At 42.4% G+C, this 13,086-nt stretch overlaps 1 protein-coding gene across 6 annotated transcripts in view; it reads right to left on the bottom strand.

Annotated features, from left to right (window-relative positions):
* ralgapa1 (Ral GTPase activating protein catalytic subunit alpha 1) overlaps positions 1-13,086 on the bottom strand; it is a 72,052-nt gene that overhangs the window by 43,624 nt on the left and 15,342 nt on the right. For 4 of the 6 annotated variants that reach the window (XM_040042791.1, XM_040042794.1, XM_040042792.1 and 1 more), the window contains 10 exons: positions 9,340-11,175; positions 5,211-5,335; positions 4,894-5,131; positions 4,338-4,532; positions 2,528-2,698; positions 2,208-2,401; positions 2,028-2,126; positions 1,791-1,946; positions 1,397-1,525; positions 1,178-1,303 (listed from right to left, as the gene is read on the bottom strand). In XM_040042791.1, the coding sequence (XP_039898725.1) occupies positions 1,178-1,303; positions 1,397-1,525; positions 1,791-1,946; positions 2,028-2,126; positions 2,208-2,401; positions 2,528-2,698; positions 4,338-4,532; positions 4,894-5,131; positions 5,211-5,335; positions 9,340-11,175 (3,269 nt within the window). The remainder of the gene's footprint in view (positions 1-1,177; positions 1,304-1,396; positions 1,526-1,790; positions 1,947-2,027; positions 2,127-2,207; positions 2,402-2,527; positions 2,699-4,337; positions 4,533-4,893; positions 5,132-5,210; positions 5,336-9,339; positions 11,176-13,086) is intronic. The other 2 variants (XM_040042795.1, XM_040042796.1) reach the window with 1 other exon arrangement.

Below are 13,086 nucleotides of genomic sequence, written 5' to 3'. Positions count from 1 at the left end.
CTAACCTCATTATTTGACAATGTTTGATATGAGCATCCATCATTTCAACACTATTTATATGTCAGAAAATGAGGACAAGCTTAATAGTTCCCAGTCAGACAAACAGGAAACAGATTCAAGGAACTACACCGTGTGGTGTTAATGCATATCGTAGACACATATGCTGGACTAAATATGGACACATAGTCACAGTTTAAACAGGTCAACACACACCCCAGACACGTTCACACACTCCCTGGTCTTGTCCCTCTGGTCAGTGTTAATGACCGCTTAGTGATTCAAAACAAGCTTCTGCCACATAAGAAAGCAGTGAGTGAGCCTGAGGCGCTGCCACGCATGGCATTAGCAGTTTACATGGCACCAACAACAATAACAACATCACTCCCATCGCCCTTAGCTCAAACAAGAATGGTTGATGAGACATTAGCCTATTAGTTTGCCTCCGAGATCCCCTATGGACAGCCGATGTTTGAACTGACCTGGATTACAAACAAAGTAGATAAACTTTTTGAGCTTTTGATGTGCGAGTTAACAAAACAAAACAAAAAAAAAAACCTAACACATTTTCAGACCTGTCAGTTAAACTGTATTGTCCTGCTCTTCCCCGAACTTACAGGAAGATTAAAGTAATTTCTTAAAAAAAATGTTCTTTTCTCAATATTTTATTGCGGTGTATTGTAATACTCTCCCAGAGAAGTGCATATGAGGTATGATGAACAGTTTATCCACTGTGAATACACTGAACCAGGCTGCGCTGCATATCATTTGCAGAAAGGATGCTGCAAGATTAAAAATGAAGAATTTTCTGTGCATTTGTAACTACTAGGATGGCTATAATTCCCTATTATCCAAACAAGGGGAGCCTCTGGTGAAGGATAATTTCAGCCACCTAAATACACTGCTACTGAAAATATTCCATAAACTACATTTACATACATTAGAAGGACAGGCTGAAGACAAGGTTAAGGTTGAGATGGTTTGGACATGTGCACAGGAGGGATAGTGGATTTACTGAACAAAGGAAGTTGAATATGGAGCTCCCAGGCAGGAGGAAAAGAAAAAAGACTTAAGAGAAGATTCATGGATGTAGTGAAGGAGGACATGCAGAGAGTTGTTGTGACAGGGGAGGATACTAGGGATAAGGTAAGGTGGAAGATGATGATCGGCATTCGCGTACCTTGACATCAGGGAACTTGGTAAGTACCACGTCAGCTGTGGTGGGGTGGAGAGCAGGAAGCTCCCCGTAAAAGTTGGGAAAGCACACCAGAGATCCGAGAAGAATCTGTGCTTCAACTCTTGGAGCCTTTGGAAAATAAAACTTGTTAGGAGGACAGGAATGAAAGAATCAGCTCCTGTAAAGCTGGAAACCAACATTGCAAACGGGAGGATTTCTTACATTGAGTGATGAGCAGGCAGTGACTCTAGAAGCTGCGATGATGAAATCCAGGATCAGCATGGTGGCTCCAGGTAGACCGATACTAAAGAACCTGGGACTACAGTGCTTGATGATGGTGTTCACAATGTCCTGTAAAAGTAATACAGTTTTTTTTTTTAAACATTTAGCTTCAAAGGTGCATTCACAGTAGCACAGCATGTTTGCCTGCATGACTATCTTTTCTCCCCATTTCCCTGCTTTCCTGCACTTACTCTGTGCTTAAAGATCTGGATTTGAGTATTTAACATTAAAAAATTTTTTTATTAACAGCTGCAAGAATAAAGAAATCTGTAAAATATAAAATATGCTGTTTGTTCATATATTATGTTCAAGTATAAATTTGAGACCACTCTACCTGGTCTTGGTGGAGAAGTCCTTGATGCATGATGTTATAGAAGTGTGTCAGATAGTCTGTGTTTGGTGAAACGTCTTGCCGTCTCTTCATGATCCTACAAATCAGCTTGTAGGCGTGAAGTTTCCCCTGCTTGTAACGCTCTGTCAGCATGGTGGCCTAAAGAGAAAAGATTGCTTAACTAATATTGAAACACATGTTATGTTATAACCCTTATTGTTACCTCTCTATCACACATACCTTAAAGAGCCAAGGGGTGAGGATTCTCAGGGGTGGGATCAGAACAGGGGGTGGAGGAGACGACTGGTTATCCAGAGAAATGCCCAAATTATCCCTGATCTGCAAACAGAAAAGCTCGTCATTGGAGAACATGTTCACTGACACAGGAGTTGCGGGTTCGCTGTATGTCTCAATTCTCACCTTGGCCAGGTTTTGCCAAAGTTCACACAGGTAGTCAAAGACCTGAGCGTGGATTTCTGGGTCCTTGATGCTGTTCACATCTCCCAGGATACCCAGCATCCTTCGCCACATCACTGTGGCAACATCTGCGTGCCATCCGGTCAGAGAGCCGCCCGCCATCACGCTACAGTCCTCACTGGGGAACTCACTCGTTTCTGGAATAAATGAGTCAATGACTGAGTCATCCTACAAAGTATTTTCATATTCACAAACATGATTAAAGTACTACACTTTGTATGAACAGGAAAATGCATCTCAAAGTGAATGCCTCTGAGTATTACCCAGGTCATCGGGGGTCTGTAGGACAGAGTTGTGGAGTTTCTGGTCCAGCTGTAAATGGGTGTGGGAGTGGGAATGCGTGTGCTCAGTGTGCTCTGCTGTCAAAGTGGCAGGGGAAGGAGTCTGGGAGCGAGAGCCCCCAAGTGAATGCATGGGTGATGCACTCTCCGAACCTGGGAAAGAATACAGAAAATATCAACTCCTGATAAGGCAACGGGAGGATGAGATTCATGCTTTATGGTGGAATGTGAGGCTGAGAGGTTATTTTTATTATGACTTATATCAAAGAAGGAGACTTAAAACCTAAGTGCTAAGTGGATAGTAAAAAATGTCATTTTAAAGATCACATAGAAAACCAAGACAATCAGAAAAATACTTTCTTATGATAGTTTAGTCCATTTTTCTCTTTGTTCTGGATCACACTAATGTGATTTATAAGCATGTTATTTGCTTCAGCTATTATGTATTTTATTATTCTACTCTCGTGCTTTTTATTGACACTCATCACTGTGATATTTTTTAAAAAAAATCCTGAAAACGTGATAGATGTTCTTGTTAATCAATAACAAAAGACTGCATTCAAAGTATCTGTTGATCTTGTACCTTTAAGAGTATTTCTAAATAGGTTTGCTTGACTGGGTTTCTTTTGCAGAGTGCCTATCATTGTTTGAGTCCTTTTACATCATTTTAAATGGATACTCAACATTGTGGTAAATGAGAGCCTGCACTTAAATTTCATATAAAATGTTCTTAGGGATGCACATCGCTGTAGAGAGGTGGTAAAGTAAAAAACGGGCTGGAATTAAAAAAAAAAGGTGTGATATTCTATTCAGAGTAGGGCTGCTTGATTACAACAAAAGGCATGATCACTTAGTTGTTTAAAGTTGTAATCTTGATTAGTTAATATCTAACAGGGACTCATGAATCCAATAAGGAGTTAGGGCAGGATTTGGGTGTGTTTTTCACTGCAAAAGACCACCTTGGAAGTGCAACTGCTGTTCTGAAGCTTCAACCACTGGATGTCTGCAGGTGCGGGGAGATGAGCTGGTGAACAGCAAAATTCACCAGCTCAGGCGATCTGCACGGCAGCCACAAGATAAACGACAGAGACCTGAATGGGACAGCCGAGCTTTCAAAACTAGACTCTTACAAAGGAAAAGAACGCCCTCGATTCATAATGGAAGAAAAAAAACAACACTTTGCAGTATTATTAATACTTGTATGAATTTTTTGCAGCAAAAATAATGGATAAAAGCATTAATTTTATTCCATCTTATTCTATTATAATAACCACTGGAAGCCGAAATTGAATTTACATTTCTATTAGATGCCCAGTCCTACTTTATCCTTCATTAGTGTTACGAGGATCTGTTTACAAAATAGGTGCTTATCGCAAACACCAACACGAACTGATAAATCTAAGAGGCTACACAGCCTACACACAACCATTTGTTTACTAGATTAAAGTAACCTTGCATAGAAACACTTGATAAGCATTGTTAGTTTGTGTGTGTGTGTGCTTGCATGATCGACGCAAAGAACCTACATTTCAGATAGACTTAATTTACAACGCGTTTACCAAAAAATTTGATAAACTGTATCAAATGGCTCCTAAATAAACAAACGTTATTTAAGCGTTAAATCAGTGTTACATAAACGTTATTTATTTCAACTTCTTTTATCTTTATTAGAGTCAATTCTCACAGTTTTTGGGATGTTTTCTGAACATTTTTACCCCTTAGATGGCATAAAAACACAGTATTTAAGGGTTCTGGTGAGCAGGCATTGAGCTGAAGTCTGTTATGTCCCTACCTGTAACCGTGACAGTGTGGCTCAGGCTGCTCGTCTCTGAGTCGATGTGAAGTGTCGTCAAACTGGCCACCTCCTGCTCTTCACAGGCCACGCCCCCACCAAGACTGTCCTGATCCAGCGAGCTGCCTCGACCTCCTCCCCCTCCTGCTGCAGATCCAACTCCCCCTGCAGACGCCTCGGAGCTAAAAGTAAAATCTACAAAAGAAAGAAAAGTCATCATTGCTGTACAGTTGTTGATTTTCCTCTTTTAATTTCAGCAGCCTGACAAAATGTGATGCATTATTTTTAAACACTTCACAAAAAGTTCTTCAAAGTTAAACAGAAGATGAGATGGCTTACTCCTACAGATTAATTTACCTTAAAAAAAGAAACTCAATTTTGTGTTTTTCTGCTTCTCTTGGCAGAAAAAATGATTATTTAATAACATAAAACTATTTTACACGAACTAATAAAAAGTTTTGCGCAAGATAACAGTTTTATACTTTAATATTGTTTTAAAAAGAGGATAAATGTGTGCCGTGCAGTATAAATAAACTGCTCATATCTTGTTCCTTACTATCAAATTTGCAGGTGGAGTACTGAAAGGCATTAAAGGAGTCTGACTGGCTGTCGGAGCTGATGACATCAGAACCGCTGGCACTAGCGGGTGACGTCCACTCAGAGGGAACCCCCGGATCATCGACAGGCCGAAGATCATCTAAGGGTCGCGATCCATCACGACTATGACTGGCCTCCAGGAGCTCTGGCAGATCCCTGGGAACTTCCAGGCTTCCCGGGCTGCTGCCACGGCGACCCTGTGTACAGAGGAGAAAGTGACGCTCGTATCTTCCATCTTATGACACAATCTGAAATTAGCGTGTGTGTTGTACTAACTGAAGTTCCTTTGGCCCTCAGTCTCTCCTGGATAAACTCATCCATGAGGTCAGAGAAGTTTGGGTTGCTGCTTCCAACATCAGTGGAGACTGGACGGGCCTTCTGGACCACCTCCTCTTTATTGGCTACAAACACAAATGCATAATGAGACACAGAGGTAGACAAAGTTATAATAAACACACACACACACACACACACACACACACACACACACACACACACACAGACAGAGGAATGATAAAAACCAATGAGCATTCACAAGCATAGGGAGCCATATAAGTAAGCAAACACACAAAGACAGACTGTGAAGCCCCTGTCAGACATTGTATACAAAACTATTAACCTGTTAAAGTGACAGCATACTCCCATTCAGACAATTGTCCCCATCTTCAAACAGGCCAGCTCACTATTCTGATCCTCAACATCATGCAGCTGCTTCACCAGCAAGTCTCTCTTCCAACTCCACAACCCTGAAATCCAGCTGACAACTGCTCTTAAGGAAATCCAGGAAGAGACTCACTGGAGAGGAAGCTGAATGACATCATTCCCAGGCCAGCCAGCAGGTAGTAAATTTACATACCAGAGCCGAGCCTGGCTGGTTAGCGGCAACTGGACTTTCAAAATAAAATACTTCAATGCACACCTTTAAAGTTATTAAGACGTCTCAAAGTTTTATTTGTTGTGCTGTCCATGATGTTTAAGGTGCATAAATATCCATTTTTTAGGTAGTTAACAGTTCAAGTCTTTTCTTGAGTTTTCTAATGAAAAAGTGACCAGGATGTGCATTCAGACAGGACTTGCTCAGATGCTGTCACATTTACAGAAAGCAGCAGATGCCTGAGAGGGGCTTGACTGATGCTTACCCACGCAAACAGTTTCAATGATAGAAAACTTAGACATACCAAGAAATAAGGAATTGTGTAACATGACTATCATCAGGTCTGACTTGTTGATAATCTTTGTAAACATCTAAAAATCAAAGATATGGTGACATTTTGTTTTTGATCAGGAAACAGTAATCCCAACATTGCCCACAGAGCATTAAAAGCACCATTTACAGTGATCAGATGTTACACTGAAATGTCACAATATCACTAAAACAAACTAGTAACTGGTAAAATTGATGATTTAAGAGCAGTCCTGATGTGTGTGTATACTGTAGGCCTGAATGTTATTTAAAACTGTATTTTTTAAATAAAGAAAAGCCACAATAGCAGCTGCATCAATAACCACCAGGAAAGCAATGCAGGAGTTAATACACACCATGCAGACAGAGCAAGAGAGAGTATCACACTGTTAGCTCCAAACAAGCAGCATACCACAGGCCCACATTAGTGCAGTTATGTTACTATGAGTTATACTGCTGTTAGCTTGGATACAAAAATAGCGACTAGTGGGAGTTTATAAATTCTGATAGAGTGCATCTCTCCAACCCAAAGTCAGATGGGATTAAATCTGCTGCTTTCAGTATTAACTAACTAATATTTAATGTCTGCACCTGTGGTTGACAGAAGACAGCATGAGTTGGTTGCTTCTACCCCTGAATACCAGTTATTTCGTCAATAAAGCTTAATCCACAACCAAATTATTTACTGTGCCACATTTAACACAGAATTTACCACCGAACAAGAAAAATTCAAAAGGGAATACCCTGCAGGTACACTTGTACATCACCCAAAGACATCATCTGCTCCACCTCTGCAGTAGGTAACGTAAGCGCAACCATAAAAATTTAAGCAGGATCAGAATACTGTGGCTGTGATAGTACAGAGAGAACTTAAGTAAACTTAATGTTGCTTCTATTGAAGCCTTACAGATATCATTCCTGAATACTCAAAAGCAAAATTAGTGTGTTATTCAGACATGTGCCCTTGCCCAGATGTTAAATAATATTTTACTGTAATGGTTATTTGCCATGACATCACCAATAGCAACACAAAATTGAAGGAAAAAGAAAAGTGTTTTTAGTCTCGTTAATGCACCATTAAAGCTAACATATACAATGCATTCCCTATTAGTACCATAAACAAGCTGTTAGCTGACCTTACACAGACTATGCCATCTGACAGACTTGACAACTCATCTCTAGTGGATTTTTTTCACATGTTCAGCCCATTCGGTTGAGTCATTTCAACAATTGCAGTGTGTGTCGTCTGGCACCTGATACCAAAATCACCTCAATAAGATAAGAGCTACGGATGACCTTGTCTCCACTGGATCAACACTCTTAGCGAAGAGATCCAAAAATAAAAACAATTCTGGATATATTACTCTACATGGAGAGTTACCAATGACTCACTGCACTCCAAGCTTTCTCTCACTCATGCTGCAGTTCAGTAAAGAACCAGCTGCTGTGAATGGACAAATACAGTAACAATGATGCAACACACTAGACCTAATAAAGCCCTTTTTTAAGGACTTCAATGTGGAGAGTTTACAATAACTGCACAAGCTCATTCTAATGGACTCAAGGGCGATCGTGGCTCAAGAGTTGGGAGTTCGCCTTGTACTTGGAAGGTTGCCGGTTCGAGCCCCGGCTCCGACAGTCTCGGTCGTTGTGTCCTTGGGCAAGACACTTCACCCGTTGCCTACTGGTGGTGGTCAGAGGGCCCGGTGGCGCCAGTGTCCGGCAGCCTCGCCTCTGTCAGTGCGCCCCAGGGTGGCTGTGGCTACAATGTAGCTTGCCATCACCAGTGTGTGAATGAATGGGTGGATGACTGGATATGTAAAGCGCTTTGGGGTCCTTAGGGACTAGTAAAGCGCTATATAAATACAGGCCATTTACCATCAGTTCAGTCATGCAAATTCTGCACAACCAAACCATAAAAGAGTGTGGTCAAGTGGCACAAGGGCGCCACTTGTGCTCATGGATTATGCAAAAGCACCATCAATCTGAGTTTAACCAGCCACAGCATATAATATCTGGTATAAAAAAGTACCAGGTGAAACCGTGAATGCCCAAAATTGCTTATTTACACTAAAATGCAATTTCTTCCTTACTGTAATAAAAAAAATTAAATAAAAAAAATAAACAAATAAATAATGCAGACCTCAAACATCTGGAACATTAGTAGACAAACCAAACAAGTATATTATTTGACACAAGCTGCCATGCAATACTCCTGAATAATGTAAGAACGTGATTTTAAAAAGTGGTTTTGCAACAGTAACTCCACATCAAGACAGATTCAGGTGATGAATCATTGTGCTCTTATCAAAAATCCAAACCCGAAGGTAAAATAGCCTCACTTCTGCACCAAGGATTAGAATGAACAGAAAAAGGTGGCATTTGTGCTGCTGATTCAAATGTGCACTTAACCATTCAGCATAGCTGATAAAGGCTGTAGCAGTGTCCAAGGCAAATAACCATTACCAATTTGAAAGTGTATACCTTTTTATATTCATTCAAATTCTGTCTAGATTACTACAATCAATTTATCAAAGGGTCTTATGCTGCACTCTAGTGGTGTGAGAATGAACTACAGCTAAATGCTTACACTCAATTTGTAAAATCACTGATATTCCTTGATTGACAACAATGAATCAAAGTCTGAAAGTGCTACAAAATATCTGGGATCTTTCTCAATAGTATAGTGTATGTCAGCTGTTTTCTTTTTCTACAGACAGTTGTGCTCGTCTGTAGATCAGTTTCCTTCTGTAGAGCTGAAGAAGGGCCGGAGTCCGGGGGAGGAGACGAAGGAGGCACGAGGAGGCTGCATGCAACATCAAGGTGAGGATGGAGGTGGAGAACAGGGTAAGGAGGTGAGAAGGTTAAAAATCCCGAAACCCTTAGAGGAAGCAGAAAGGAGAAGGAGGGAGGGAACTTCTGAGCTAGAGAAGTGGAAAGGCATGGGAAGTAGGAGGGTGAGGGTCCTTGATAAGAGGCAGGCTGGAGGAGGGGCTACGTTCAAGAGGAAACACATCAACAGGGAGTTTGAATTTCAGTCCAGCAGCAAGATGATGAGTTTCAGCCAAAAATGTCATTCCATCATAACAAACCAGTTAAAAAAGAAAAAAAAAAAAAAACAGCCAAAAAGGAAAAGAAAGTTGCTGGTGTTTGTGTGGTGGTGAGTATTTGTCTTTCCACAGCTGTTTCCTTTGTGAGAACTTCGTTCGTTGCGATCCTCACCTGGCGTAGTCGTCTTTCGTCCAAAGTAGCCCAGGACATGGGAGTAGAGATCCCTGAGTGATGCATCACCCATGGTGGCCCGGGCCTGCCGCTGCGGCGACGAGCCTTGGGATGACCCCTGACCTTGGGGCCGAGGCTTGGACGACAGAGCGTGAACCACAGTCTTATAAACACCACCAAGAAGAGCCCCCTGGTGGTGCCGTGAGGCAGTGCTCCCTGGCTCTTGGGAGCGTGAGCGGGAGGCTCTAGATCGCAAGGCGGAACGTCCTAAACGTCCGCGCACTCCTGAGGAACCTGAACTGCTTGACAACACCTCAGAGTGAACCTCTGGGCCATGACTGGATCCCACACAGGATCCAGCATGCTGCTTGTCTTTGTCCCCTCCAGTCCCAGACCGGGTTTCCAGGCCTGCTGTGCCCCCTGTCCCACTGCTATCCGTTATAGTCCCAGATGCTAATTTCTCATGTACGCCTGTTCTATGGCTGATAACAGCCACAGAGCCAAACTTACCTGAACCCCCTGTTCCCAGCTTCCCCCCTGACCCTGCCCCAGCTCCAACCCCAGGCTTCTCTCCAGCCGAGTGGCTGTGTGTGTGGAAGTGACTGAGCCGGCGTAGCCGGGCTTTCCAGTGGGCCTCCTTATTTTCAAGAGGGTTATGGAACTGGACAGATTCAGTTGAGGGCCGGAAACTGACATGGACACCCCCAGAATGATGCCTCTTAGTGCTACTACGGGACATCTTGGTCTTAGTGGGTTCTGAAGTTTGGGGAACTGATTCACTGCTTCCTTCACCCACAGTAGTATCTTGCCTAATTAAACTGGACTTGTCATTTGCTGCCATTTCTTTATCATCTTGTTTCTCTTCTGTATCACCCCATAAGTCATATTTCCCTTCCAATACTGTTGCCTTTCCACTATTTCCTCCCACAACCTTCTTTTCAGCAGTAGTTCTTTCTAAACTAGAGCCCACCTTAGCACTGGGTGATGGCCACTGACACTGCAGCTCCAAGCACTCATAGATACTCGGCTGCTCTGCCTCATTCTCCTCAATAGAATCCACACTGCTATGTCTCACTGATTTACTTACCTGTCTGTCCTCCCTTACCACCTGCTTTGCTTCTCCGAGCTGCCCTCTGTTTTCTAACTGTGTTCTTGCCAATCCTGTTTGCACGAGTGCGGGTAAAGCAACGCTGTTTACTACCGCTCGACCGGGACTATCTTTCTCGCCTGTCTCGCCCTTCCTCTCAGCTTCTTTGTTAATGAGGTAGTCCCTAATAGAAGAGAATAAATCATCTTCCCCAGTTTCACCCTCATCTGCATCAGCTTCCTTTTCAGGTTGAAAGGCGAAGGCTGAGTCCCAGTCACTCACCCAATCGGAACTAGAACCTCGGCTTCGAGAGACACTTTGGTGCCAGAATTGATCGCACACACTACCATCATCTTTTACCTCTGAGGACGAGGAAACAGCACCATTGGAGAAGGCAAAAGGGGTGGGAGAAGAGAAGGTGAGGGACTGTGAGGGTGGTTGAGCTGCGTGGCTGTTGGTTACGAGTAAGGAAGAAGTTGTGGAGTGGTGGTGGTGATGGGGAGAAGGATTTGGGATCAAATTTGGATCCCTCTGGGGATCTTCACCTTTGACCCGCTCTGTGATGAAAGGCTCCATGATGTCAGAGGCACTGCTGCTCCTTGCAAGGGAGGATGGGGCTGGGGTATCCAGATCACAAGCCCCACCCTGGAAGACCTCAGAACAGGAGATGGGAGGAGTCTCGTCGCTCTGGGATGAGTGGCGCATCCGAGACGTGCGGGATGTCAGTGTGATTGGTGGATCCTCGAGGTCTGGAAGGAAAAGGAGTGGCATTAGCTGGAGCATAAAGGGGAGGAGACACATTAAAAACTGTGCATGCAGGCATGTGCACATGCACACACACGCACACACACACAGAGATCTGTAAGAATGCATTAGGCAGAAGTTATCTAAAGTCTGGTTCTTTATCAGATTGTACTCACTGATGTTGCTTACAAAAACAAAATGTATTCATAGAAAACATCCTATGGCTATTTATCAAGCTACTACTGGTGCCAACCATGACCTTTTTTACCTTGTTTTAGTAGAAAAAGAAAAAAAAACATTGGATAAATGCCTGAATGCTGACTGTTTGGTAGTTACATCTTCATAAATATTATTATTAATTAAGTTTTAAACTGCGAACTATCAACAAATAGACTCCCCGAGTCAAAAGGTCTGGCTTCAGAACAGTTTTTTTCTATGTTTGGCTCAAGATGATTTTAAAGAGAGTAGATAATTCCCTAATATGACTATCTCAGGCACATAGCTCTGCCTGTGAGCACAGAAGCCCAACCTACGTGCTAAGAGATACTGCTTCAGACAGAGGACAAACGTAGAATTGCAATAAGGTCAAGAATAAGATACATAAGGATAATTCTGAACTAGCATAGTTTGATGGCATGAATATGAAGCTGGAATTTGATTTTAAGAAGATAAAGAAGATGGACAAGATCAAAATCATTTATGTAAAAATCTCTTTCCCCTCATATGTTATAGTCCAGGGGTGTCGAACTCCAGGCCTCGAGGGCCAGTGTCCTGCAGGTTTTAGATATCAGCCTGGGTCAACACACCTGAATCCAATGATTAGTTGATTACCAGGCTTCTGGAGAACTTTGAGAAATGTTGAGGAGGTAATTTAGCCATTTAAATCAGCTGTGTTGGATCAAGGACACATCTAAAACCTGCAGGACACCGGCCCTTGAGGCCTGGAGTTCGACACCTGTGTGTTATACTATACACCATTTCGCTTGCAACAATGCAGCAACACAGCTGACTGCTTCCCAGTTTGGCTGTTGTGCACTTGCAAGAGCAAGCTATGTTGTACAACCATCATGTTTAATGTCACAGAAATTCCCCTTAAGTTTCCATTTACAATTATTTCAGTGGGTTTTCTCTCTTGCACAATAACAATCCATTAGTGACCACCACACACAGACACACTAAAAACAACAAAAATGATATGCGAGTCATCATCCTCTCATACTAAAGAGAAAGGAGAGCTGTCCGAGCAAAAGCCACTGCAAGAATAAAGCAAATCATATGAAATTTTACACCAAAAATTGGTGAAAGGAAGATCAAGAAGAAAGGTAGAGAAATAAAGTGACTTATAACAGGCAGAAAAAAATGCAAATATGTAGAGTTAATGGCAAGACCTCGAAGACAAATGTGTGTGCAGGCAGATAAGAGTAAGGTGCAGGTTAATAGGCGGGCGGGCAGGCAGGCAGGCAGGCAAGCAAGATGATAAGCAAGTAACAAAGAAAACAGGTATGTCGAGTTTCATGCAAACAGGTGTACAACAAGAAAAGCAAATCCCACTTACATCTAAAGTCCAAGTGAAATGTTTGCAACACAGACTCAAAATGATATACATCTTTGTTCACTACTGGCTGGCCCAGAATGAATTCGATTTATATAATAAATATGCATATATAAACTAGTTCTAGTTTACATATGCAGGCGTGTTTAAAATAGCATTTTAGCAAGCTGCTGAAGACATTCATTGATCAGGCATAACATTATAACACTGACTGATCCAATGGATGAACCGCTGTAGCTCAAAGCAATGAAAAATTTAATGCTGGTTCTGATAGAAAGGTGTCAGAATTCACAGTGCATCACAGTTTCTTCTATGTGTGGCTACAGAACTGCAGACCAGTCAGGGTGGCCAAGCTGACCCCTGC

Source organism: Simochromis diagramma, unplaced genomic scaffold, assembly GCF_900408965.1.
Source record: "Simochromis diagramma unplaced genomic scaffold, fSimDia1.1 OVJJ01000304.1, whole genome shotgun sequence".
NCBI lineage: Eukaryota > Metazoa > Chordata > Actinopteri > Cichliformes > Cichlidae > Simochromis > Simochromis diagramma.
This window is presented reverse-complemented; position numbering and strand designations above follow the sequence as displayed.